At 44.0% G+C, this 27477-nt stretch overlaps 1 protein-coding gene and 1 long non-coding RNA gene across 6 annotated transcripts; both read right to left on the reverse strand.

Moving 5' to 3' along the window:
- Window positions 1–14713: 14713 nt before the first annotated feature.
- Window positions 14714–18850, reverse strand: LOC123154042 (uncharacterized). 3 transcript variants are annotated; one of them, XR_006476622.1, is made up of 4 exons: window positions 17855–18850; window positions 17621–17753; window positions 17062–17138; window positions 14714–16187 (listed from the first exon to the last, which is right to left on the reverse strand). It is a non-coding gene; the product is annotated as an uncharacterized lncRNA (long non-coding RNA). The 3 variants fall into 3 exon arrangements; XR_006476621.1 differs by having other exon boundaries at window positions 17621–17756; XR_006476623.1 differs by having other exon boundaries at window positions 17062–17141; window positions 17621–17756.
- A 1396-nt stretch (window positions 18851–20246) lies between these two features.
- On the reverse strand, window positions 20247–25791 carry LOC123148818 (uncharacterized). Of its 3 annotated transcripts, XM_044568312.1 has the most exons (7): window positions 25652–25791; window positions 25414–25562; window positions 25153–25321; window positions 24355–24447; window positions 23898–23972; window positions 23227–23345; window positions 22293–22447 (listed from the first exon to the last, which is right to left on the reverse strand). In XM_044568312.1, the coding sequence occupies exons 1-7, from the start codon at window positions 25748–25750 to the stop codon at window positions 22435–22437; spliced, it is 717 nt and encodes a 238-aa protein (XP_044424247.1). In that variant the 5' UTR covers window positions 25751–25791; the 3' UTR covers window positions 22293–22434. The 3 variants fall into 3 exon arrangements, with proteins under 3 accessions (XP_044424246.1, XP_044424247.1, XP_044424248.1); XM_044568311.1 differs by lacking the exon at window positions 23227–23345 and having other exon boundaries at window positions 20247–22447; XM_044568313.1 differs by lacking the exon at window positions 23898–23972.
- Window positions 25792–27477: the final 1686 nt, after the last annotated feature.

Here is a 27477-nt window from a genome sequence, read left to right on the forward strand (position 1 = left end):
GTCCATAGCTCGCTGTTGATCGCCATGAGGCACTTCTTCATCATGGCCTTCCACTTGGGATACTCGTGACCATCAAAGATGGGGCATGACACAGTCTTCATTCCTGTGGTCGACATAACTAGAACTCCAGGCGGTTAAACCAAAATCACACAGAACAAGGGAGTACCTCGCTCTGATACCAATTGAAAGTGCGTTATATCAACTAGAGGGGGGGTGAATAGGCGATTTTTATGAAAGTCTTCAAAACGTGGAAGTTTCGAAGACAAACGATAGAAATAAACCTATTACCATGCAGCGGAAGGTAGACTACACTAGGTAAACCATAGTCAAGTATTCAATGAAGTGAAAGCACAATGACTAATACCAGCTAGGTAGTAAGGATCAGGTAGGAAGATATTATGAAGCCAAACAGAACACGCAGTTACTCAGTGAAGACAAAAGATAGTGCAATCATACAATGACTTCACACGGACCAACAGTAAGTAAAGGGAAGGGAAGGATGAAACCAGTGACTCGTTGAAGACAATGATTTGTTGGACCAGTTCCAGTTGCTGTGACAACTGTACGTCTGGTTAGGGCGGCTAGGTATTTAAATCTGAGGACACATAGTCCCGGACACCCAGTCCTGAACACGCAGCTCAGGACACCCAGTCCTCACCGTATTCCCCTTGAGCTAAGGTCACTCAGACCTCGCCCAATCACTCTGGTAAGTCTTCAAGATAGACTCCCAAACCTTCACAGACTTTGTTCACCGGCGATCCACAATGTCTCTTGGACGCTCAGAACGCGACGCCTAACCGGCTCGAGGATTCACAGTCCTCAAGTGTAATAAGTCTTCAGATCACACAGACAGGAAGACTTAAGTGATGCCTAACACTCTTAGGCTCTGGGTGTTTAGGGCTTTATCCTCGCAAGGAATTCTCTCTCAAGGGCTTCGAGGTGGGTTGCTCTCAAACGATAAATGCCGTACAATAACTCTGAGCAGCGAACCATTTATGGTTGTAGGGGTGGGCTATTTATAGCCACTAGGCAACCCGACCTGATTTGTCCGAAATGACCCTGGGTCACTAAGGAACTGGCACATGTTCCAACGGTCAGATTTCAAACACACACGGCAACTTTACTTGGGCTACAAGCAAAGCTGACTTGTCCGACTCTGGACAAGATTCGCTCTCATAGTCTTCACTCGAAGACATAGGTTTTGGTTAAGCATCACTTCAGTCATTCTGACTGGTTCTCTTGGACCCACTTAACAGTACGGTGGTTCCTATGACTCAACAGAGAAGAAAAAGAACTACAAAAGATCTAAGTCTTCGAGCTCCATAGGCTTCATGCGATGTCTTCTCTTGTCATAGTCTTCAATGAGAATATCTTCATAAACCACCTTTGACATCAATGTCTTCATACATTTTTAGGGGTCATCTCTGGTAGGAAAACCGAATCAATGAGGGACTTCTACTTGTGTTATCCTGCAATTCTCACAAACACATTAGTCCCTCAACTAAGTTTGTCGTTAATACTCCAAAACTAACTAGGTGTGGCACTAGATGCACTTACAATCTCCCCCTTTTTGGTGATTGATGACAAACTAGTTGAAGTTTTCAACGGGGAATATAATATGTGAAATTGTAAGAGGATAGGGAATTGTCTTCATAAGCTGTGAGGGCTCCCCCTGAAGATGTGCATATAAATAATTTGCTTTTGGAATGCAAATGCACATGGCAGGTTGTGCTTGTGGAGATCCTCTTCAACTTATGATGACAATCCATTATGCATGAGAAGGTATGTGAAAATAATGGCATGCATAACGGAAAATGGGCGTCTGCTAGATGATCTAAGTGCGGAATTTATCGTCGCACATGCGGAATTTATCGTCGCATCACGAAGTAGAAAATAAGTAGCAGGCGACCATCGAGTTTAAGTGTTACAACTCAAAGAACCAAATGTATCAAAATGAGAGTTGTAAACACGAAGCAAAATATAAAGCAACCGCCCATATGGACCCGCTTGAAGACTATCAAACTCATATGCTTCTCCCCCTTTTGTCAGTAAGGACCAAAAAGGTTAGAAGACATAGAGCATCTACTCGTTCCCATGAAGAGTAGGTAAAGCAGCAGGGTCGTCGGGGATGTTCGGCGGTGCAGAAGAACTTGGAGCAGTGTCGAAGCGCGCTGAAGCAGGTGGCGGTGAAGTAGCATCGTCTTCATCCTCGATCACTCTGGCATTCACAGTTGCAGCTGAGGAAGAGAACTCAGAGTCTTCAAGATATGGAGTTCGTCGCAGCACTGCCCTTCGAGGAGGTGTGGAGTCAAACTTGAAGTGTTCAGAGAAGCCATCCTCTTGAAGATCATCTTCGGAGCACATCAGCGTCAGCCCTTTCCATGTGCGTCGAGAGGTTTCATGGGCAACAAAGGCATTCTTGGTGGCAAGATTGCAAATGCGGTTGACATCCACCAAGAGGCTTTGCATTTGGCGCTTCAGCCAATCATGATGCCTATCCTGTTTCTGATGAAGAGCCACCAGAAGCTCTCGGTCATTGAGAATGCGAGTGCGCTTCTTGGGTCGTTGGGCAATTGTGCTATCGGTGGCTTCAGTAAGGGCAGGATGTGGTACACGTGTAGTTCCAGCCAAAGGATACACATGAGTGACTGCTTCAACTCCTTCAATGTTCTGAGAAAAACTTTGATGCTCCGCATTCTAAAGACTTAGAGGTTCCTTGACAGGCTCAGGATAAATGGCTTCAATAGACATATCCACATCAGGCAGAAAGATCCGATGATTGCGAGCAGATGGCTGATATGAGATAGCGGAGTGGAATTTAATCAGCCACATTATCCATGGAGTGTAGAACTTCAAGCCAAAAAGATCAAAGCCTGATGCAGCAAGTTGGCGGATGAAGAAGTTCTGTGCATTGAAGCATTTGCCATGAAGAATATAGAAGACCAAAGTCTTCATTGCACCTTCTAGCTTGGCATGTGGAAAATGTCCTTTGATGGGCCAGAGAGTTCGCCTTATGATGTGATAGATGGTCCTTGGCAGATACTCAAGGTCTTCAACAAGGAACTCCTTAGGATATTCAGCATCGTGTGGCAATGGCTTCATCATGATGAGCATCTGACTCATGTTAGGTTCAGGCTTCTGAAAGATGCTCTCCACAGCTTCACTGTGAAGTTGACAGCCAGATTCGTAGAGATCGCCAGGAGTGGGTAGACCAGTGAGCTCAATGATATCAAACGTTTTGGCTTTGTGATGAACATTTCCTGTCATCCACTCCAGGACCCAAGTCTTCGGATCTCTGTTGTACCCACGGATGTGAAGTGTGGCATAGAATTGGAGAAGCAACTCTTCATTCCAATGCTCTTGGTCGGTAACAAACGGCAGTAATCCAACCTCTTTGAAGCAATCCAGAGCTTCTTCCAGATAGGGCGGACCAGCTATTGCTTCAATGTCAAGACGCTTATGTGGGAAGATGTGACCTTGATTGTATAGAATGCAGGAGTAATAGCTTCTCTGCGGATAGCTCCAGAACCGATCAGAAGATATTCTTTCCCTTGAGTAGAGGTTCCTGGAGCTATTGAAGAAAGTGTTGTCTGCTTGGAAGCCATTGACACTGAAGGATCCAGGTGCTGATGCAGGACCTGGAAACATGGGCAATCTTGGGATTGGCTTCTGTACCTGAGGCATGTGCTCAACATGATAGTCAAACTGAGGACCAGCAGCAGGTGCAGGAACAGAAGCAGTAGCATCAGTGGCTTCGCTGACTTCTGGTGCTTGGGTTGGTGAAGGCTCCACATTAGCTTCAGCCATGACAGTGTCAGTGGCTTCATTGGTGTTGGTGGTGGCAGCCTCAAGATTCTCAACCTCCACTTGACGAGCTGGAGGGTCGGTCACTGTCACGTTCTCCTCGAGAACAGCTTCTTGGTGGGACGGGGGAGTAGCATCTTTTGGGGTTTCTTCTTCATTGGCTGATGTAGCGGGAATGTCTTCAGCAGCTGTAGCTTCAGACTCAGAGACTGGAGGCCTTGGTCCTTTGCGAAGGCTGCGTAACGCTGGCGACGCCTGTGGAGTTGGAGTTGGCTGGGCCTCAAAGTCGTCCTCCTCTTGTGCTTGTGAGCGATCAACCCATGATGCATCCTGAGCAATTGGCGTCATAGGACGACCAATGCTGATGAGCTCGCTGTGCATTAGCACAGGCGATGATACTTGTTGGTGCTCGAGCTGAGGAAGAACTGCATCATCTTCAGCATGGTCATGGTGACCAATGTCTTCAGCAGCGATGGGATCAGCTGTTGTAAAGTCTTCAGCTTCATGAGCCCCTGTGAAAGCAGGCTCATGGATAGTCAGTTGGCGCTCTTGAGGTTCAGTGTCAGGGCGAACCATGGAGATGGGTTCAACAATCAAGGGCTCTGTGGGAGCAGCCCGTTCCTTCTTGGTCTTCCACTTCTTCTTGGAGGGGGCAGTAGCAGAGGCTTCAGGATGTTTCCTCTTCATTGCTTCAGCCTCAGCAATCCTCGTCTTCTTCAGCTCTGAAGCGGTTGACCGGGCCTTTGGCTTCGAGCCAGTCATGCTAGTTGGGAAGACAATGGGATCTGCTTCCTGCCTTGGTGCGTTGGGTTCGGCCATAGTGGGATTCTTCTTCTGCTTGGCAGCCATCCTGGGATCAATGCCCAGACGCCCAAGGGCCTTGCGCTTCTCAGCCTCGTTGTAGCCTTGCACACACTTGTCAGCCAGGCTCTTCATGCGCTCACGAGAACCCTGAGCTTCTGCATGTTTCTTGAGAAAAGCTTCCTTGAGCTCGTGCAGCATAATCTTGAAGTTCTTCACCTCTTGCACGCTGAGCTTGGCCATATGCTTCTTGAACTGAGTTTTCTCAAAGTCAATCTTCTGCTTCAGTTCAACAATGCATTGGGCGACAGCTAACTCTGAAGTAATGGCACCATGGAAGGCGACACTGAGGCCAATTGGAAGTTGCAGATCGTCGAAGCTGAGGTTGGGCGTGTCAAACCACTCATCAATGAAGTTATGGATGATTGCCACGTCAAAGAGAGGCAGATCATTGAAGATTTCTGCTTCTTCTTTGCTCTTGATCAGTTGCTCAAGAGCATCATCGGCCAGATCTTCATCACTGGACAGATCAATGGCATCATTGCGTAGAATGGCAGCAGCAGTCAGTTCTTGGTTGTTGTGTGGCAGAGGCATCTTGACTCTCTGGGGCTTGGAGATGCGTGACAGATCTTCAGACTGCACACTGTCTTCAGGAGGTGCAGTAGCCAGAGGCTTCGCCCGTGAAATTTTCGGTGGAGCAGCTGATTTTTAATCCTTAGCCTTCTTTGGCTTCTGTGCCTTTGGAGTAGGGGCTGGGGCTTCATCAGTGTCAGCATCATCATCAGAATGATCCACTTTGACACCTAGAACAGAAATGTGAGTAATGAGGCCATCCAGGTTGTAGAACGGACCGATGGCATTGGGTTCTGCATCACGTGTGCCGTCAGCACGGGGAGCAGAGGGACCAGGGTTGAAGTCTAATCCCAAAGACTTCTTGTTCTGCTTCGCTGAGTTCTTGGCAAACTGGAAGTTGCGCTTGAACAGATTGTCGTCACGGCACCATAGTAGTGATGATGGGTGTGCATCTGCAGGCTGTGGCCCACGGACCATGCAAGGATAGAAACCTTGTTCAATGGCTTCATCTCTGGACCTGGGTTGAGGATTTTTGTATAGGGTGTCTCCCCAAGGTCGCTTGATGGCATTTTTCTCAGCATATTCCTGGGTCACAAACCGGTATTTGAACCATTGTTCTGCCCAATATCTTCGAATCCACTGGATTCGGGTCTTGCGCTGATTATAATCCTCTTCAGGATCTGTCTTGTAAAGTTCTGAGAGGTCATCAGGCAGATCTCTTGATGTTCCGCCACGATGATGTCTGCCTCCCTTCCTTGCAGATTTCTCTGAAGCCATGAACTTTAAACTGAAAGGATTCAATACGTTCAAAGGCTTCAAAGGTTTTCGCTTGCTGGACAAACAGGAACTGGCTTCGGGAGAATTTATATGATGCTGTAAGAATTCTGCAAATGAATGCAAACTATGAGAACCAAGGGATTCTCCCACGGACATGTACCTGTGACAGCATTAAGGTGCGAGGGAAGGGGAAGAGGTCATATGCATTCTCAGAAGATTGTGAAGATAAATCAGTTTAGAAGACATTGACCTCATCATGCGAAGACATTCACTCATAGATAAGGAGTTGGTTCCAGATTTGTACGAATCCAGAGATCAGTACAAGTGAGGAATCTAACTACTTTGTGAAGCATAAGTGAATATACTAGGCATGTTATGAGATGCAGTATGAAAGAGATCCAACTTGTGTGAATAGAAACTGCTTGTGGTAGAAAGTGACAAAGCTATAGGATCAAAGGGGCCGTAAAAAGGAAGTTTTATTTACCACACGAGGAACTGCTAGACGGAGTGGAAGAGGAGGCCGAGCAGTTCGATCGTCCGTGCCCTAACTTGGTGACGGAAGACACCTACGGCGACGGCGGAGAGGACGATGTCCGCGGTCGGCGTGAAGACGGTGTCGGAGAGGTTGCGGCAGCGAAGCGCTTCATCGCCGGTGTCGTCGAGAGCTAGCGGTGGCGCTAGGGTTCGTGCTAGAGTGGAAGAAGAGATAATGACTGTGGTGAGGCGTGTATTTATAGGGATAGGGGCGGCATAGCGTTATTACACAGGTGCCCCTGGCGATTCACATCCGAGGAACATGTGGTCATCATGCAGCATATAGGAGATTGTTCCACGTCCCACGCACGCCTGGATTGTCGGGTGGTCGTTCCCACTTCTCCGGGTTACAGGTGAAGGAATGAGCATTGAAAACGGACTTAATTTTTGTCTCTGTATCTTCTGCTGACAAGGACGCAGAGAAGACATTCGACAGTTTCAATAGAATTCATATGATTTGGAGAGATAGAGTTTGAGATAGAAAGCATAGAGAGGTTTAGGGTCCGATCACATTCACTTAGTTCAAAAGATTCAATCAAGAAGACATAGCTATAAGTGAATGCTGTAGAGGACAAAACACTAGTATATATATATGTACATATATATATAGTGAAGATAACCATGAAAACATGTTGAGATTGAAGCCAAACCAAATGTGAAGACATGGCAAATGTAACGCCATGAGTGAAACACTTCAAACAGAACCTTTGGTGGTGGCGTTACCCACCGTATAGGAAGTATTAGACCCAGACACGACGCACAATTATCATGGCGCTCCGAAGTCAAATTCCACATTAATGTATTCACACTTAGAATGTATGTCTTCATTGATTGAAGATATGCTTACTTCGGTGTTGCACATCTAAGTCATCAATATGCATAAGTGTTTGGATGTGTGCCTGATCACAGGACATTTGAGGATTCCAAGATATTTAGCTCACACCGTAACTTGCAAAATCTCTTCTCATCCAAGGGCTTGGTGAAGAAATCTATCAATTGCTCTTCAGTGTTGACGTGTATGATATCAATATCTTCCTTCACAACATGATCTCTGAGAAAGTGATGACGAATTTCAATGTGCTTTGTCTTCGAGTGCTGAACTGGGTTGTTGGCAATCTTGATGGCGCTTTCGTTGTCGTAGTAGAGTGGCACTTGCTTCAGATGAATGCCATAGTCCTTGAGTGTTTGCTTTATCCACAGAAGCTGAGCACAGCAAGATCCAGCAGCAATGTATTCAGATTCAGCAGTGGAGAGAGATACACAGTTCTGCTTCTTTGAAGACCAACATACAAGTGATCATCCCAGAAAATGACATGTGCCTGATGTAGACTTGCGATCCACCTTGTCACCAGCATAATCAGCATCCGAGAATCCAACCAGATCAAACTCTGAGCCCTTTGGATACCATAATCCTAGAGTTGGGGTGTGAGCCAAATATTGAAGAATTCGCTTCACAGCTAAGTGGTGCGACTCCTTTGGTGCCGCTTGGAATCGAGCACACATGCAAACACTAAGCATAATATCTGGCCTAGATGCACATAGATAAAGTAAAGAACCAATCATGGAGCGGTATACCTTTTGATCGAACTCTTTACCATTGTCGTCGGGACCTAGATGATGTTTTGCTGGCATTGGCGTCGTGAAGCCTTTGCAGTCTTGCATACCGAACTTCTTCAGGCAATCTTTGAGATACTTCTCTTGAGATATAAAGATGTTGTTGCGTTGCTGTCGTATTTGAAGACTAAGGAAGAACTTCAGCTCACCCATCATGGACATCTGATATTGCTCTTGCATCATATATCCAAACTCTTCACTGTATTTCTGATTGGTGCAGCCGAAGATTATGTCATCCACATATATTTGGCACACAAACAGTTCACCATCATATGTCTTCGTGAAGAGAGTGGGGTCGAGGGACCCAGGTTTGAAGCCTTTGCTCTTCAGGAAGTATTTGAGTGTGTCATACCAAGCCCGAGGGGCTTGTTTGAGGCCATACAGTGCCTTGTTGAGCTTGTATACCATGTCAGGATGTTTTGGATCTTCAAAGCCAGGCGGTTGTGCAACATACACTTCTTCTTCAATTTTGCCATTGAGGAAAGCACTCTTCACATCCATTTGATATAGAAGTATGTTATGATGATTTGCATAGGCCAGCAGTATGCGTATGGCTTCGAGTCGAGCCACAGGAGCAAATGTTTCATCAAAGTCAATGCCTTCAACTTGAGTATATCCTTGAGCAACGAGACGGGCTTTGTTTCTGACAACTTGACCATGCTCATCTTGCTTGTTGCGGTATATCCATTTGGTGCCAATTATGTTGTGCTTCCGAGGATCAGGATGCTTAACCAGTTCCCATACATTATTCAGCTCAAACTGTTGAAGCTCTTCTTGCATAGCTTGAATCCATTCCGGTTCCATGAAGGCTTCTTCAACTTTCTTGGGTTCTGTTATTGAGACGAATGCAAAGTTCCCACAAAAAGTTGCCAGCTGAGTAGCCCTTGAACGAGTAAGCGGACCAGGTGCATTGATGCTATCAATTATTCTCTCAATCTGCACTTCATTGGCAACACGAGGATGTACAGGGCGAAGATTTTGCTCTTGCTGATCATTGTCATTGTTAGTGGGATTGTCTTCAGGCTGAGCATTGTATTCAGGTTGATCAGGTGCGGAGATGATAAGTTCCTCTTCAGGTTGAGCTTCAGAGGGTATGATTTCTCCAGTTCCCATAAGTTTGATTGATTCACTGGATGGAACTTCATCTAGCACATTTGACAGGTGCTCTCTTTGTGAGCCATTAGTCTCATCGAACCGCACATCCACTGTTTCAACCACTTTATAATGAAAGAGATTGAAGACTCTATAGGAGTGCGAATCCTTTCCATATCCAAGCATAAAACCCTCATGTGCCTTCGGTGCAAATTTTGAAGTGTGATGTGGATCCTTGATCCAGCACCTGGCGCCAAATACTCTGAAGTAACTGACATTTGGCTTCTTGCCAGTAAGGAGCTCATAAGATGTCTTGTTCAGAAGCTTGTGAAGATAAACACGATTGATTGTATGGCATGCAGTATCAATGGCTTCAGGCTAGAATTTTCTTGGAGTCTTGTATTCATCAAGCATTGTTCGGGCCATCTCAATGAGTGTTCTGTTCTTGCGTTCTACGACGCCATTCTGCTATGGCGTGTACGGAGCTGAGAATGCATGTGTGATGCCCAAAGTATCAAGATATGTATCAAGGCCAGTGTTCTTGAATTCAGTGCCATTGTCACTTCTGATGTGCTTTATCTTGGCGCCATAGTTGTTCATTGCTCGATTGGCGAAGCGTCTGAAGACATCTTGCACTTCAGTCTTGTAGAGGATTATATGCACCCAAGTGTATCTAGAATAATCATCAACAATGACAAAGCCATAAAGACAAGCAGCAGTTGTAAGAGTTGACTAATGAGTGGGACCGAAAAGATCTATGTGAAGCAGTTCGAAGGGTTGAGTCGTTGTCATGATTGTCTTTGAGGGATGCTTGGCCCTCGTCATCTTTCCAGCTTCACAGGCACCGCATAAGTGATCTTTCTTGAACTTGATGCCCCCGATGCCTATGACATGCTTCTTCTTTTCAACGGTGTGCAGGTTCCTCATGCCAGCATGCCCTAGCCTCCGATGCCAGAGCCAGCATTCTGAAGCTTTTGCTAGAAGACATACGGCAAGCTGTGGTCCTGCTGAGAAATCTACCACGTACAAATCATCTTTCCGATACCCTTCAAACACTAGAGACTTGTCAGATTCCATTAGAACAAGGCAACGATATTTTCCAAACATCACAATCATGTTTAAATCGCAAAGCATTGAGACAGACATTAAGTTGAAGCCAAGGGATTCAACAAGCATGACTTTATCCATGTGTTGATCCTTTGAGATTGCAACTCTACCTAGACCCAATACCTTGCTTTTACCAGTGTCAGCAAATGTGATGTGACTTTTGTCAGATGGACGTAAAGTTGAGTCCATGAGAAGACTTCGCTTGCCAGTCATCTGATTGGTGCACCCACTATCAATAATCCATTCTGAAGCTGCTGGTGTCGTACCCTACAGTGCAGTTAGGGGGATAGGCTTCACGAAGAGTGTTGTGAAGCAAAAACATTTGACAAACCAGTCGATTATGAAAGCTTAGATCGAGATTGGGACTGATAGGGCAGGTAGCAAGCGACTCAGGAACAAAGTACATAATAAGACCATTTGGGCATTTGATCTTGTGCCCTACAAGATGTTTAAGGTCCCCAGCAATAGCGTCAGACAATTTTGGTTTTCGTCTGGAGACCTTTCCCTGCAAAAGAGAGTGAAGTTTTTCTTAGCCACCCACATCTTCAGGGGTGGCTTCGAAGCAATGAGTCTAAGTGCAGCATCTGAGAACTTTGGCTTTGAAGCCCTAGAAAAAAGTCTTGCATGTGGATAATAGTACTCATAAGAATAAGCAGAATAGTTCTTGGTCTTATGAACATGGCGGTTTGATGAACCACGCTCATATTCATAGGCCTGAGTATGGCTTCCCTGCAAAACATTTGCGTTAGTGCGACTCTGGTGAGTCCTCTGTCTGTATGAAGCCTTTGGACCATATGAAGCCTGTGGTCTAGGAATTATCTTCTTCACCTGTGGTGTCATGATGACATTCACAGGAAGATTCTCCAAACACCTTTTGGGCACCCAGATCTTCTTCATAGTCGGTCCATTCCTGTAGTTAGTACCAATATACCTGGCAAACACTTCACCATTCTGATTTTTAAACAGTTTATAGTTTGCATCAAAGGATTCATCAATAACGATGGGGTTAGCGCAAGTGAAACCAGATAGAGTGGATGGATCTGCTGAAGGTTCCTTTGCAGCAACCCATGTGGTTTTGGGGTACTGCTCAGGTTTCCAGTAAGAGCCATCAGCATTCATTTTCCTTACGAACCCAACACCCTCTTTCCTAGGGTTTCGGTTCAGGATCTGCCTTTTGAGGACATCACATAGTGTCTGATGCCCTTTGAGACTTTTGTACATCCCTGTTTCAAGCAATGTCTTCAACCTAGCATTCTCATCAGCAATAGCAGTGGTATCCTCAGCAGAGGGGTTAGTTCCCACATCAACAGATGAAGATATTGCAATAGCAGCAGCAGTAGAACTTTCAGCAACAGAAGTAGCATTATCACGCTCAATGCATTTAAGACATGGTGGTTCGAATCCTTCCTGAGCGGAACTGGTCTGTTCGGCATGAAGTGACTCGTTTTCCTTTTGAAGATCTTCATGTGCCGCTCTCAATTTCTCAAGATCTGGCTTCCTTTGAAGATAATCATAGGAAAGCTTTTCATGAGTTGTTGAGAGCGTTTCATGACGACTTTCAAGTTCCTCATACTTAACGTGAAGATTTTTATGTCTTCAATTAAGGACTCAGATCAAGTCATTTCAGCGCCTAACAGATCATCGCTTTTGTCTAGCAGTTTTTGAATATGTTCCATAGCTTTCTGTTGTTTAATGGCAAGGGAAGCAAGTTTTGCATAGTTGGGTCCAAATTCATCACCAGATTCATCATCACTGGATTCAGATAGATAGCATTCAGTTACCTTAGCACCTTTTGCCATAAGGCATGATGCAGAAGATGATGATTCTGGTTCGAATGTCATCGCTTTGAGAGATTCCTTAAAGTCCTCAAACCAAGGATCATGACGAGTTCGATGACCTTCATAGACCTCAGAGAGACGGTCCCAGATAAGCTTCGCATGATCGAGATGCATGATTTTCCTGAACTGATTTTGAGACAGACAGGAGTAGATGACGTCCTTCGCCGTGAGATTGAGAAGAGTGTACTTGCGAATGTCATCAGCTTCCGCCATCTTGCACAGATCGGTCAGACCAATCTCAGTGACGGTCCACAGCTTGCTGTTCATCGCCATGAGGCGCTTCTTCATCATGGCCTTCCACTTGGGATACTCGTGACCGTCAAAGATGGGGCATGACACAGTCTTCATTCCTGTGGTCGACATAACTAGAACTCCAGGCGGTTAAACCAAAATCACACAGAACAAGGGAGTACCTCGCTCTGATACCAATTGAAAGTGCGTTATATCGACTAGAGAGGGGGTGAATAGGCGATTTTTATGAAAGTCTTCAAAACATGGAAGTTTCAAAGACAAACGATAGAAATAAACCTATTACCATGCAGAGGAAGGTAGACTACACTAGGTAAACCATAGTCAAGTATTCAATGAAGTGAAAGCACAATGACTAATAGCAGCTAGGTAGTAAGGATCCCATAGTCAAGTATTCAATGTAGTGAAAGCACAAAAGATAGTGCAATCATACAATGAATTCACAAGGACCAACAGTAAGTAAAGGGAAGGGAAGGATGAAACAAGTGACTCGTTGAAGACAATGATTTGTTGGACCAGTTCCAGTTGCTGTGACAACTGTACGTCTGGTTAGGGCGGCTAGGTATTTAAACCTGAGGACACACAGTCCCGGACACCCAGTCCTCACCGTATTCCCCTTGAGCTAAGGTCACACAGACCTCACCCAATCACTCTGGTAAGTCTTCAAGGTAGACTCCCAAACCTTCACAGACTTCGTTCACCGGCGATCCACAATGTCTCTTGGACGCTCAGAACGCGACGCCTAACTGGCTGGAGGATTCACAGTCCTCAAGTGTAATAAGTCTTCAGATCACACAGACAAGAAGACTTAAGTGATGCCTAACACTCTTAGGCTCTGGGTGGTTAGGGCTTTATCCTCGCAAGGAATTCTCTCTCAAAGGCTTCGAGATGGGTTGCTCTCAAATGACAAAAGCCGTACACTAACTCTGAGCAGCGAACCATTTATGGTTGTAGGGGTGGGCTATTTATAGCCACTAGGCAACCCGACCTGATTTGTCCGAAATGACCCTGGGTCACTAAGGAACTGACACGTGTTCCAACGGTCAGATTTCAAACACACACGACAACTTTACTTGGGCTACAAGCAAAGCTAACTTGTCCGACTCTGGACAAGATTCGCTCTCATAGTCTTCACTCGAAGACATAGGTTTTGGTTAAGCATCACTTCAGTCATTCTGACTGGTTCTCTTGGACCCCACTTAACAGTACGGTGGTTCCTATGACTCAATAGAGAAGAAAAAGAACTACGAAAGATGTAAGTCTTCGAGCTCCATAGGCTTCATGCGATGTCTACTCTTGTCATAGTCTTCAATGAGAATATCTTCATAAACCACCTTTGACATCAATGTTTTCATACATTTTTAGGGGTCATCTCTGGTAGGAAAACCGAATCAATGAGGGACTTCTACCTGTGTTATCCTGCAATTTTCACAAACACATTAGTCCCTCAACTAAGTTTGTCGTCAATACTCCAAAACCAACTAGGGGTGGCACTAGATGCACTTACATGTACCGAAAATGAATGATGAAAAGAAGTTAAGGACTTGCAAAGAAAAATGTACGCGGACAGGATGCGGCCGGGATGCGTCCGCGCGCTAGGCGCACGGCCACCGCATCCCAGGACAGGCCCGGACACGACCCCGTCGCCTTACCCAAACGGACAAAATCCGAACAAAACGGACGTCCATTTAGGGTCGTGCGGTGGAGTTGGCCTCAGAGTCGCGTTTGCTGCTTTGCGCTGGGAGTGGTAGATGCGAGGCCACTGTAAATTGGTGCTATAAATTAACTCTTGATCAACTATTAAAATTGCCACTATAAATTAAGATGAAAGGCCCCTTGAATTGTTTGCCTCGTTCACATAATGAATTCTTTGCAGGGAGTTCTAGCAGCGCATTATACAAGAAGCTATGGCTTGAGCTAGGCTTTTGATCACAGTGCCTTGCCAAGGTGAAAGGATTTACTACTTTCCAGATAGTTATATGGAACATGTATGTGTCATCGCATTGGTGTTTGCTTTTCTTGATGCCCCATAACTAATGAATGAATTTTGCTACTTAACACAAACAATAGCTATTTGGGCTATGTGACACTGCTTGCTTCTTGTGTTAAAATGACAATGACTTTGTTTATGCCGAATACTCATCCGGGTATTTAAAGATCGTCCACATACACATTTAGAACCTGTTAGGGTCCTCGTGTGTGTCAGACGTGTGCTTCTCTAGTATGGCCATGTATTAGTTGACAAATGAGTATCCATGAGAGGGTATCAGTGTACCACTTTACATGCAGTGCTTCCAGCCTTGTAGGCCTCACGAGAAGTCCCTTTGCCAAGCTTCACTGTGATGCCTAACTAACTATTTCACAAACATCTTTGTTAGCCAATAAAAGCAATAGTGAAGGTAAATAAACTCATTTTCGCATGTCATGAGAAACTGATTTCTTCCGGCTGCCCAAAAAAACAGAGTACTAATACACTGAGAGACTGTACAATTGTTCAGACTACTCTACAAATTAATTTCGGAACAGACTAAACATATCAGGATATACACCAGTTGACAGCAAAGAAAATAAATCATCATCTACTAATACTCTACTAAATGAATACATCCATTCACATCTCCAGAATTGTATTATACATGTCAGAGAATGACTAACAGTACTTGTTCTTCTCTGAAAGCTGTCAAGAAAATACAATTAGTAGAAAAGTTAGAAGGATTTTGAGCTCTAAACTCCAGTTATCAATACACTTGACTGTCTACAGATCTTCAAACGGTTAGTTTATGAATCATCAGATTTACCTATAAGGGAGCAATTGTCTGTAAGATGTGACTTGCTTGCATGTATTTCATAGATAAATATGTAAATAAAAGTTGACTCGCCTACATACCTAGATATTTACATTCACATACAGAGACAATATATCTTCAATTTCACATATAGGACAAGAATGTATAGTCACAAACTCACAATTCCATGGCAGCAAAAATCTTAAACAATCCGTGAACTCCATAAAACAATGATATTAGAGATCTCTTGATTTGTTGATATATTGACATATAGAGGAAGGAGATGTAGTCGATAGGAGAGGAGAAGCAACCATCAATTGTGCTAATGTCACCTCTCCATAGTACCATATGTCCAAAGGCACTCGGGTAAAAATTAAAACACAAAAGTGACAAATGGCACTGGGAGTTTGGAGCCCATCCATCTGATTTAGATGGTCTAGGAAAGAACAACGATTTTGCCCTCTTGTGGATTTAAAATACAATTATAAAAGTTCAGTTAACTGGTGAATAGGTGCTTTAAGCTCATCCAACTTCCTTAGTTTTGAATATGAACAAATCCCTCTCATAACATAATTTAATACATCATATTTATGCAGACATTGCCAATTCAATTATCTGGCACACAATAGTTAAAAAATAGGAACTGCTAGTACAACATACATATACGTAGTATATCACAAAGCATGGCTAGAGTTCTTTGGTTATTAAAATGCTCCCTCTTGTGAGTATAATAGCAGTTTAGGATAAAATCCTGGACCTCTAGAGTTCTTTTGTTGACAGCAGTTTTTGTAGAAAATAGAAGCTTCAGCTAGCACCAAGTCATAAACTTACAGTAGATAACTCCAAGAAGTAGGTTATCAGTCCCTTGTGGATTCTTTTCATAAACAATGTTACCATGCTTTGAAGCCTCTCTGTACTTCTTGTGGGCAAATGCGAAGTGCCTCTCTTCATCACCAGCTACAGCCGCTCCTTCAGCTGCAGCCATGGAAATTGTAGCCCAAACAAACACACCCTAAGTAATAGTAAGAAATTGGTTAGGAATAATATGCAACGCATATATAAATAACCAAGAGATATGGAAATTCACATGTAGATTTTATTTGATAATAGTTCTTTATCTAAGAAGATACAGAATTCCATGTAACCATATTTCCTACCACCACATAACATATTATGGTGCCATTTCATTAAAAATCATCGAGATTATTAAGAAATGGATGGAAAAGATGAACCATAAAATAAAGTAGCATCTCTATACGAGCATTAAACAAATCACCATGCTGACCTAATAAGCACATACATGTAGCATTAGCACTGAATAGAACATCTGAACATGAATAAACAATGTCATACAATATTAATGCAAGGATGCCATGGACAGATAAAAATGGAAATAGGGCCTATATAAAACCCTCTTTGAAATTCTAACTGGTGAACAGTTTGCGGATGCTTACAAATTCATTCAATGAGTTATGGCCGAAAGCAGTAAATTTAAACTATTTTTGTTCTGGCGGGGGATCATAATACACACACAAAAAAACACTACTTGTAGATATACATATTGGATATAGACATCATCGAGGCTCCAAATTAAATATACCTCTATAATAAGAAAATTAAGAAAAATCTAATTTCATAGTTTCCATCTTGTCAGCATCAAGGGTCGGTGTGAAGCAATGATTTTAGGTAACGGTATGGTTCAAACATTTACTATGTCAATGCGTGTGTGCTATCTCCCATATTTCTACCTTCCAGTAACCACGAAAGATTATTATTCCAAAACTACCTAAGTGAACATCATTGTATGCATATATCGAGAAACAAAGATAAATTCCCATAACTGTTGGCTTGTTCACACAGGATAAATACTTTTTTTGGTACTTTACCTTGGCGAGCATCAAGGGCATTCAGGGATCAGCATCATTCTTAAATATGCCTCCGTCACAGTAACCATGACAGGCACCTGCTGGCAAAATATGAACAATTCAAATTTATCTGCATTCACATGGTTCCGCTGTTCAAGATTTAAATACGCAAATTTGACAAAGCATGTTGGAGAGCAGGAAACAACTACAGGTTTCTGAGGTCACAAAAAATCACTCCTTAAATAGCATATAGGCTTCAGGCCAGATCTGTTTTCTTTACAAAATCGTCTTGTTGTGTTCATGCAATAGTATGCATCTAACCCTAGGCATTTAAGTAACCAAATTACTGTGAATAATGTTTGGACCCATATTTATCAATTCTGATACAGCCGAATCGAAGCCACTGAATCAAGCGGATGCTATGAGCTGCAAAGCTAAAGAGAATATGTTACGACCATTTGTTTATCATCACAGAAGCAAGTATTTAACCAGCTAATAATACATCATAATATGTGAATGAGCAGTAGTGAATTGGCTAGGCTGCTGCACATTGCAAGCAAAGTCTGCAGAAGAATCAGACCTTACAAAAGGTTGGGATGTTGGGTTCGCCACCTGAATACTACATCATCTATCTGCACCTCCTCTTGTGGTATCTAACTGCAGAAATTTCACCTCGGTCTTCTTCCACTCTTAGCTAAACTTATTCTTCCTCTCTTCTATGTCAGACACATCAAGTTTAAAAATCCATATATTAGCAAAGTAAAATATGAGTGAGGAAGGAAGCAAGAGAGGGAGAGAGGGAAGAGTGGAGCACCTAGTTGGCCGTCTCATCCTTGTTTTGGGTCATTCCTAGAGCTCCCCTCGATTGAACTGTTCCCGGAGCTCCTAAGCTAGACTCGGCGTCAAGTTTGTGCCAAGGGCCAACGTCCCAGCCACCGCCCCATACACCAGCTGAGTGAGTCGGGATTATAGTGATGCTTCTGAAACACCAAAGTCCTTATTACATATGCATCTTGCTGCAATAAAATCTAGATGACATAAATTTTCACAAAACGTAGATGGTAACTGGCTACAGTTGACACCATTGATCAGATGTAATTTCGGTACCATGGTCAAAACTGATAAAACAGAAAGGGTAGAACAACCACCTGCAAAATTATAAAGGAAAAGAAAGACAGGAACAGAGTCAGTCATGAACAAAGCAACAAGGTATCAATAGACCAGCATGAAAGAGACTTTCACCGAAGAAGAAACAACTCATACACATATTTTTCTTCCCACAATCCTTGCAAATCGGAGGAACACAAACAAAAGAGGAAGATATCGGGAGAGGAGAATGATGAGCAAGAGGGGATCTGGAGATAGGAGGATAAACCAACCACAACCACGGCGCCTCGCTGCACCATCCCAGCAGGCCGGCGTCGCTGCTCCCCCACCGCTGGCCTCCTGGGCCTCCCCTGCTCCACCCCAGCGAAAAGACCCCGCCTCCCCAACCATTGGTCGTGGGTGGAGAAGGGGCTATGGGGTGAGCCGCTGCTCAGCGTCGGACAGAGACGATGGAGGTGGAATATGGGGACGGCTGCTGACGAGAGAGGATGGAGGAGAAGGGGAGGGGTGCTGCGCTATGAATCCATGGGAAAGAAAGCTAGGGTCCGTGGAACGTCCGCCCGTATGAAACAATCCCCACGCTGGGAGGCGGAGCAGCACAGGAGGGTTTCCTCCTCTTGGTCAGCCACCATGGCTGCTGTGGGTCGGCACGGGGCTGGAGAAGGAGCTGGGCGAAGATGCGGTAGGCAACGGGAGGTGGCGAGGTGCGGGAGGCCATGGGCGAGTGGGCAGGAGGGGCCCTTTTTACCGCTGTTTTTTTTTCTTTTTTTGAGAAACTACCGCTGGTAGTCTAGGGTTGTTCACCCCGAGCGATATTGGCCACGGACTGGGGGAGGGTTGCTTAACCCTTCGCTGCCTCGTGGGCCAAGGATCATATGGGTCCAGTAGCGGTCACATAGAAAAAAAAGTTAAACTTTACATCAAACAGTAAAATCCAATGGTGAAAAATCATTGAGCCTGTCAATCGGATGGCCAACATGTGTGCGGACGAGAGAGGCCTCAGATAGGCGGGTTGCCCAGCGTGATTTATATGTGCGATAACATGGAGGTTATCGAAACCATGAACAATGGAGGACGGTCATCTAGTACAGCGATGGCAGTGTTTGACGATTGTTATTTTTTAGCATGTGACTTCCTGTTACTAAATTTGAGCATTATAATAGAAGAAGCAAATAGGGTCGCACATGCGCTTGCTAAGTTAGTTAGATTTTCTTCATCTTTGAACTGGTTTGAGGAGCCCTTGAGTGAAATTGTATCCCTCCTCATAAACCATGTACTTGCTATCCCAAATGAATAAAGTTTCTATGTTTCTTTTCAAAATAAAAAAGGTTCAGCCGACAGTGCACGTGCACCCAACAGCGGAGCCATTCCCTTGTGCATCTTTCTTTATTCCTACAGCTTCCTACTCTTTAGTCTTTACTACTACTTCCAAGACAGTCGGCAGTCCACGTGCACCCAACGGCGGAGCCAGAAACGATGTGTGTGTGTGTGTGTGTATGTCACTTTTCACCATAGTTTCCAGCAGGATCTTCTGCAAGCAACGCATATACTTCTGTTTGCCAACATGATGTGCGAAAGAAGAATGTACAAGAAGCCACATAACTCTTTACATATATAATCCTATTAGGTCTTCAAAAATATTCTGCATGTTGGGGGGAGCCGTGGCCCCTGCTGGTCCCCCCTGGATCCGCCGTTGAGTGCACCATTATCTCTTACCAAGTTCTACATGGTAATGCTTTTGGGCAATTCTAGCTTCCTGAAATGCTATTTTTGCGGCGAGTGATGCTCTCATTCAGCTATATAATCATTTTGTAGCTATAACCTCCTCCATTTTGCTTATTTCATGGTAGTAGTTTCACCTCGGTGTTCAGATAAAGATGTTAGAATGGATTTTCTATATGCATAATTCCACAGCTGGGTGGCACCAATGAATAACAGTATTGACATACGAGTATGAGGCATAATTCCACAGATGGGTGGCACCAATGAATCACAAGATTGACATACATATGAACTACAATTCACAATACTGTGCTAAATTCTTGTCATCATGATGAAAGCACATTATGGAAATATCATGAAATAGAAATATTATCATATAAAGTCAAGGAATGGAATAGAGTCAGCGAATGTAGCATATTCATTAACAATTCCATTTACAGATAAAAAATGAATAAAAAGGAAGATTACTTCATAATCAGTGATTCCGAAGCAGCAGCATATTGATTCATATTGTCCTAAAGCCAGTGCTTACACTGCCAATGAAGTTTGGCCAAAGAAACCGCAGAATATTCAGAGCCCTAGCAGTGCAAGGTTTTCATCACACCCACTGAAACTGTTAGAACTATTAGAACAAACCATATGTACTTTGACAGCCGCACTGGAACTGAACAATCTGAAGTACATCCTGTATTCTCGGCAAATGGCATTACACATGCATGTGGTGACTCCACCACATGGGATCCAGGCATTGCGTCATATCGGAGATGGTACGAGTGCAAAAACTGGGAAAGTGCTACAGTATGTTAGGTACCACTAATCAACAAGATTTTGAAGTCTTGGGATCAGCACGTCTCTGGTGGTGCTATACTTTTTTTTGAGGACGAATGGCAGGTGCTCTGCCTTTGCATTACAGATAGAGAATGTACAAGGGAGTTGCCATTAGGCACAGTACAAAAAATTAGCCCTGGCCATCAGTCTAGTTCAGGTGGCGGTCTAAGTAAGGCTACCCTTAAATGGTTGAGGTCAGAGATAATCAAGGAGGCAACATCGTCAGTGGTTCAAGCAACATGGTTGAAGATACATTCCAAATGTTCCAGGCGAGGTACATGGCTTGCTGGGCGTCTTGCTTGTGGGCAGAGGTGTGGCGAGCCCACCAGTCTTGAACAGTTGGGACCTGAATGTTGTTGTAGCTGGTAGCAGCATCTTGGTTGGGGTGCAGTCTACAGTGCAGCTTGAATTGCACTTCGGCAGTAAACGGACAGTGGCAGAACAGGTGAGCCGCGGTTTCAAGTGTCTGATCATAGAGAACATGTGTCTTCGTGGTCGCAGCCTCTTGCTTGTAATCTGTCAGCAGTGGGAAGCCTATTTTGTGCCAGCAGCCAAATGAAAAATCTCACTTTTTCTTCAGCCTTGATGTGCCAGATTTTTTCCAGGGAAGACTGGTCAATGGAGCCAAGAAACTACAAACTGTAGGCCAAGGAAGCAGAGTAATGATTGGTCGAGGATGCCTTCCAACCATGCTGGTTGAGCTGTACTGAAATAATTTTCAGCCTACTGAGACATGCCGGTTTCCCACTCACTTAACTGTGGATAGGGAAATTCTACATCATATCCCGTGGCATCCGGAGGAGATTCCGTTGGTGGCGCTAGCGGTGGATCACCAACTTTATCAGCAAAAACACCGTCGCGATACACATCCCGGGATAGTATCCGGATCTCCCTGAAGATCTCCTCTGCTGACTTTACCTGACCATCCATAACATTTTCAATTGTGTACTCCTCGTTTTCTGAAATATACTTGTCAACCGCTTTCATCGCCTGTTTGGAGTAGTAACCATAATTCTCTACCCAAAACGAGGGGGTATGAGTTCTTATTGGCCGAGCCGCACCAGCTGCAGCAGCACCGGCTGCAGCAACACCGGCTGCAGCCGGTGGCTTCAGCAGCACCGGCTGCAGCCTCAGGTTCAACATCCAAAGTGGTTCACGTATCATCAGTCATGGACTTGCAAACTACTTCAAAAACTGACTGGAGGCGGGCTGATTCTGACAAGTGAATGCTGACAATCTTGATAGCTTGTCTAAGAAGGTCTGTGTGCCTTCCATCTGACTTGCGTATCACATGAAATGCGTGACGGAGTGCATCAACGCCAATCCACGTGTCCTTGACGTCGTCTCCACCAAGACCGCCATAGGTATAACTGCTTGTGAACGAAAGAGTTTGATGGTCTTCATTTGTTATGTATAACCACCCTGTGACATCTGGTGCCATGACAAATGTTCCCAACTCATTTCTCCAAGCTCTGGAATACATGTCTCTTGCTGAAAAAGACATGCGCAATGACGCTTTGCAATGCTGAATTATCACATGGAATGCCCCAGCTCCTCCTGCTGTGTACACCTTGCAGCCAGGTCCATAACGCTTGGAGAGATCAACTCGCTTGCCATAATCATAAGAATTCTGGCGCATTTGCGCTATTACACTTTTGAAGCTTAATAAGACTTCTTCAAAACCATCATCCAAACACAGAATGGCTATGTTCCTTGCCTTCAAATCTTCAATTTGATTCATTGCCTTCCTCTGCAAAAATGATCAAAAAGATAATTTCACAATTTGCATTTGATAGTGAAAAAAAAGGAATACATGCATTAACGTCGTTAACTAATGATCCTTGCTTAGTGTGCCTAGGCTGTAAAGAAGCCACTGGGGTGATTCCATATCTTTCCTTATCGGTTTAAATAAAATGAGAAAGCCAGTGAATTGCGGCGAACCGTAACGCAAATCAATGAGCAAAAAGCATCTAGCGTGCACTAATGTTAGTAACAATTGTTATCAGAGTAGCTAGAGTTGATGATCCTGAGCGATGTCAGATCCTGGCCATAGCAACTCCCACACTCCACCTCACCAGAACCAATGTCAGTCCCCTTCGTCGGCGCCGAATGTCCACGTTACCATATGGCTTGTGGGCGGCATCAAGTATTTGATCTTGACGCAGACAGACAAAGCCGAGTGGAGCCTCTTCATGAAGGTGATGTTGCAAGCTCACGGCTTCTAGGAGGCGATTGAGTATGGCAGCATAGAAATCAAGGAGGATTGCATGTGATGGAGGCCATCCTCCACTTAATGCCGGAAGAATATAAAATAAATGTTTCTCCAAATGGTAAAACAAAATATGAACAAATTTCACAGGTCAAGATAACTCTAGTACTACAGCATTTACAATTTTCCTTGGAATTTTTAGATCATTAGAATTATCTAAAAATTAGAGTACATGTACACCCCAGCTCAAAAAATCACTCTGTTTGAAAATTATTATTTTACAAGATTTTAAGAATAATATAAATTCTGTGATTTCATACCTGCTTCCTTGATGAAAAAAATCTAAATATTGCAACTGAGATAAGACATGGCGTGAAGAGAACATCTTGTTCAGCAGTTTTCTCTGATACATTAGAATGGATATCAAAGGATCATGAACCTGCAACATAGAATTATCATTCAGATGAGATACACTTATATTGGACTGTGGAGGTGAGTGTAGGAGTCTAGCCCAAGTTGCCCATGTGTGCTTGTACATATCTATACGTACCAAGGATAGGAAGGAGTGATTCCAGAAATTAAATACATATGGTGAGGTAAGTTTCTTGATAGGAACAGCAGGCAACATAAGATTTTGGAGTTTGATTGGGTACAAACTAGATGATACATATGAGTATAGTTGCAGTATAATTTGAAGATATTAAATTATTTGGAACATGAATATTTTATGAATAATATAAGAACTAAAACTTAAAATACATATGAGTTATTGTATTTAATTAATAGGGTGAGTCTTTTCCTATGCATGTCATGTGTGCATGTTGAGAGAAATATGTTAGTGGGGGCTAGCTATTTAGATATAAAAGAGTTCCAGCACAGCTCCCACGCCATAGAAAGATGATCAAGCATCTAAATATAACAAAATGTAAGGAATAATGTGCCAAATGATAACCAAAAACATGATGATCATCATAAAGATTAGAAGGAATACTTGTAACTTCAGAACGGTAAAGTGAATGCATTTGATGCTCCCCTTGCTAATATCCGAAAGATCCAACACCATATCCTATAAGAGGATAAACTAGACAAGTTAAAACTGGTAAACCTAACTGTGAGAAGTGACCCGTACAAAAGAGCTAAAGCACATACAAGATGTAAAGCAACAACACAAGAAAGGGAAAGTGGACAGGCCAACTCTTGCTGAGAAAATCTAATGGTCCTAGGTCCAGCTTATTGAATTGGAACACATCAAGATTGAAAAAAAAAACAAGCATGCCTAAGATTCATGTATCTTGGGGAGAACCCTTACGCATGAGAAACATACTGGATGTCACAACTTACAAATAGTTAGCATATCAACAATTAACTACAAGGTTGACTACTTATAATGCCACAGTTTAGTTGTTCAGAACAAGGAAATTGTGTCTAGCTATTTCAGAAAGAACTACCTCAGTACACATGAAGCCTCTTTCAAAATCAGTGTGAATTGCACCAGCAGCTTGCGGGGCTTTAGTTAGACACCTGATCTGCCAGCACTTCACCTAAAAAGAGAATTCAAGCAAAACTGAGACAGCAGAAAATTTTCAGATGTATCCAGAAACTCCTACTTGAAACTTCAGATATCAACATATACATCTGAACAATCTAATGTTCCTCCACGTTTAGGACATAAACAGCCAACAAGATGCAATGCTGACAATTCTTATTGATATACAACAGCGAAGACTTATGTTCCAAGCAAATTGGGGTAGGGCAACCATAATCATTGATATGTTAAATAATAATACACAGATTATGAAAGAAAAATGGTATTATTTTCATTTTTCAGATCTTATTAAATTCTTTACATATTGATTATGAAAGTTAGAGATGTTTGAATTGCACCCAGAGGGCAGTAACCGATAAAGAGCAATACTGATGTACAAAGAACAAGCACATGAATTTTGCACAGCAAAATTGTAACAGGTTGCTGCTATGACATGAATCAATACGGTTTTAGCAGTTTAATAATCACTACATACTCAATCATGACGCCATAGATTTTGTTTTAACTTACAAATTACAGCTATGGCAGAATATAGATGTAAGACTAATTCTCATAACTATTTTCAAAGGTGTATAGAAATTTCACATAGAAAAATCACAGTAGAATGCCAATTTAAGAACAATATGCTCATGCATATAATAAGAACACACCCATAATAGATCAACGAATAACAAAAATGTAAGCAAGTTGATCAAATAACCTTTTGTGCCAGTATAATTCCACAGATGCTGTCAAAATTGGGAGGCCCTAGGTCCAACTTATTGAATTGCTTCTCACAACAAAGTTCAACATTCATAATTGTAGCATCAGCAAGGTTACCAATGTAATGAAATCCATGTGAGTTGCCTCCAAACTTCTCAGGTAGAAACCTGAAACAAGCATGAGAGGTCGATCAATTTTAGGACTGTGAGTAGGTAATCGGTAAATCCCAATGATTAATTTAAAACCACTACTAATCTACCTTGAAGGTGAGCAAAGAGTAGAAACACTAAATGATCTACACTTCAGATTATTCTTGGGGCTCTTGCTATCAGATGCGGAAACAAAAGAATCCTCAAGTAGCACCTTCACTCCATCAAACGCATGACCAAAGAGATCCTCAAATAGCACCTTCCGAGAGAGAAAATTGTTAAAATTCGAGATGGGGTCTTAATTGTGTCTTATAAAACAATAAATAGAGCAAGTTGTAGCAGCATCACCTCATCCTCTTCGGATCGCGTATCATCGTCGGGCAGTTGTACGGCGCCCTGTCCCCGCCACCTCCTCCTAGATTCACGGCCACCTCCGCGCTCCTCCATGGCATGGTCTCCTCGTACTGGATCTGGTCCCTCCTAGCCAGCGTGATCGAAGCGGCGTACCGTCGCAACCAAGTAGGACCCTTGTAGCCGCACCTCGCCGCGACCGCCGCCTCCACCAGCCGGATCTCCCTCGGACTATTCGCCGGCACGGGCGCCCCCGCGCGGCTCACCAGCTTGGAATTTACCTTGAGAGTCGACAGGTCCGCCATGAACCCCGAGCCGTCGGCGACTCGTCCTACCGCTTGCTTCGTGAAGATGCGCCCACGGGGAAGGACCGGCGCGGTGTAGGTGGCGTGGCCACATCGCACCAGCGCGGTCCATGCGCCGCGCCACGGCCATGGACCCATGTCGCCGCGCCGCCGTCTCTACTCCTCGGCAAAACCCTCTTCTTCTCGGGGGTGAGGGTGGGGGTGGGGAATGCGAGCGGAGGGAGGAAGGTGAGGACCCGGGGCAGAGGTGACGAGAAAGAGGCGGTTCCGTTTAGGCTCTGGGGGCGAGTCAGTCTCTGGCTAGACTTGGTGCATGGAGCAGGCCTGCCTTTCGCCGTCAGATTTACAATAGAGCGTCTGTGATTGTGGAATACTGGCTGTGCCTTGGAGGTGTCGCTGGACTAGGACCAGAAGATTCCCGCCCGGGCGCCTACCACTTTTCTGACACCTTTGAGGAGTCTGGTTCTTAGCTTGCTAAGCGCGGTGCATGGTCTGGGACTCCGAGATAAGAGGCCATGCCATGGAGCAACAGCCATTTTCCGTAGAAACGGCGTAGCAGTGTACATCGTCATTTTGCGTCCTTTGCGTATACCGGGCAAAACGGGGTGTACCAGCCTTGGTGCCAGAAGTGTTGTTGACTCCTTGAGGCCACCCCTTGACCGGACCGTGACCCAAAGAGCCAAGTACTGCAGCACCTGTCATTTTGAAAAAAGGCTAGGCCTATAGGGTGTGTGCACGCAGAACCATCTAGAGACCGATGCATATCACTATGATAGTACCAATATTACCCTTTTTTATGAACTACCTATATCTCTACACTTAAAAAAATGAGTTGGTGATAATGGTGTGTCTGCCATCTTGCAATATGGACCGTCTAATCTATATCTGACGACTAGAAAGCAAATGGTGACAATTTTTCAAAAAGATACCCTCACCTCTATCCACATTTGCAGATAAGGCCTTCTGTCGTGGAATTGTCACGACAGATGTCCTAGCGGCCATCGCAACTAGGAAGTTTAAAGGGGTTAATCGAGACAAAGGACATGAGAGGTTTATACTGATTCGGCCCCTTACGGTGAAGGTAAGGCCTAGTCCAGTTGATGTTGTATTGCTAAGTTTCGATGACCAAGGAGCGAATCCGCTTGCTTGGCTATCGATTTGTTGTTTTCTGTCCTAAGCCGCCGCCGGGTCGTCCCCTTATATACACGGGTTGACGCCTGGCGGCCTACAGAGTCCCGGCCGGCTCATAGAACGTGTCCGGCTCGGTGACTTCTTTTACACACCTTTCTTTACAAGTCTTCCTTTACATATGGCGGTTTACAATATTGGGCCTTAAGCCGCCTCTAGGCTTAGGCCTTTCTACAATCCTCAATAAACTATCATCCTGAATATTTACTGGGCTTCTCTTAATGACCCGCCATTAGGGTTGACCCGGCCCCTCCTAGGCGGGTCATACCTGAAAGTTATATTCCCAACATTAGGCCCGAGGTTGATTTCAACCTCGTTCTTATCAACCTT

Source organism: Triticum aestivum, chromosome 7A (assembly GCF_018294505.1).
Source record: "Triticum aestivum cultivar Chinese Spring chromosome 7A, IWGSC CS RefSeq v2.1, whole genome shotgun sequence".
NCBI classification, from domain to species: Eukaryota; Viridiplantae; Streptophyta; class Magnoliopsida; order Poales; family Poaceae; genus Triticum; species Triticum aestivum.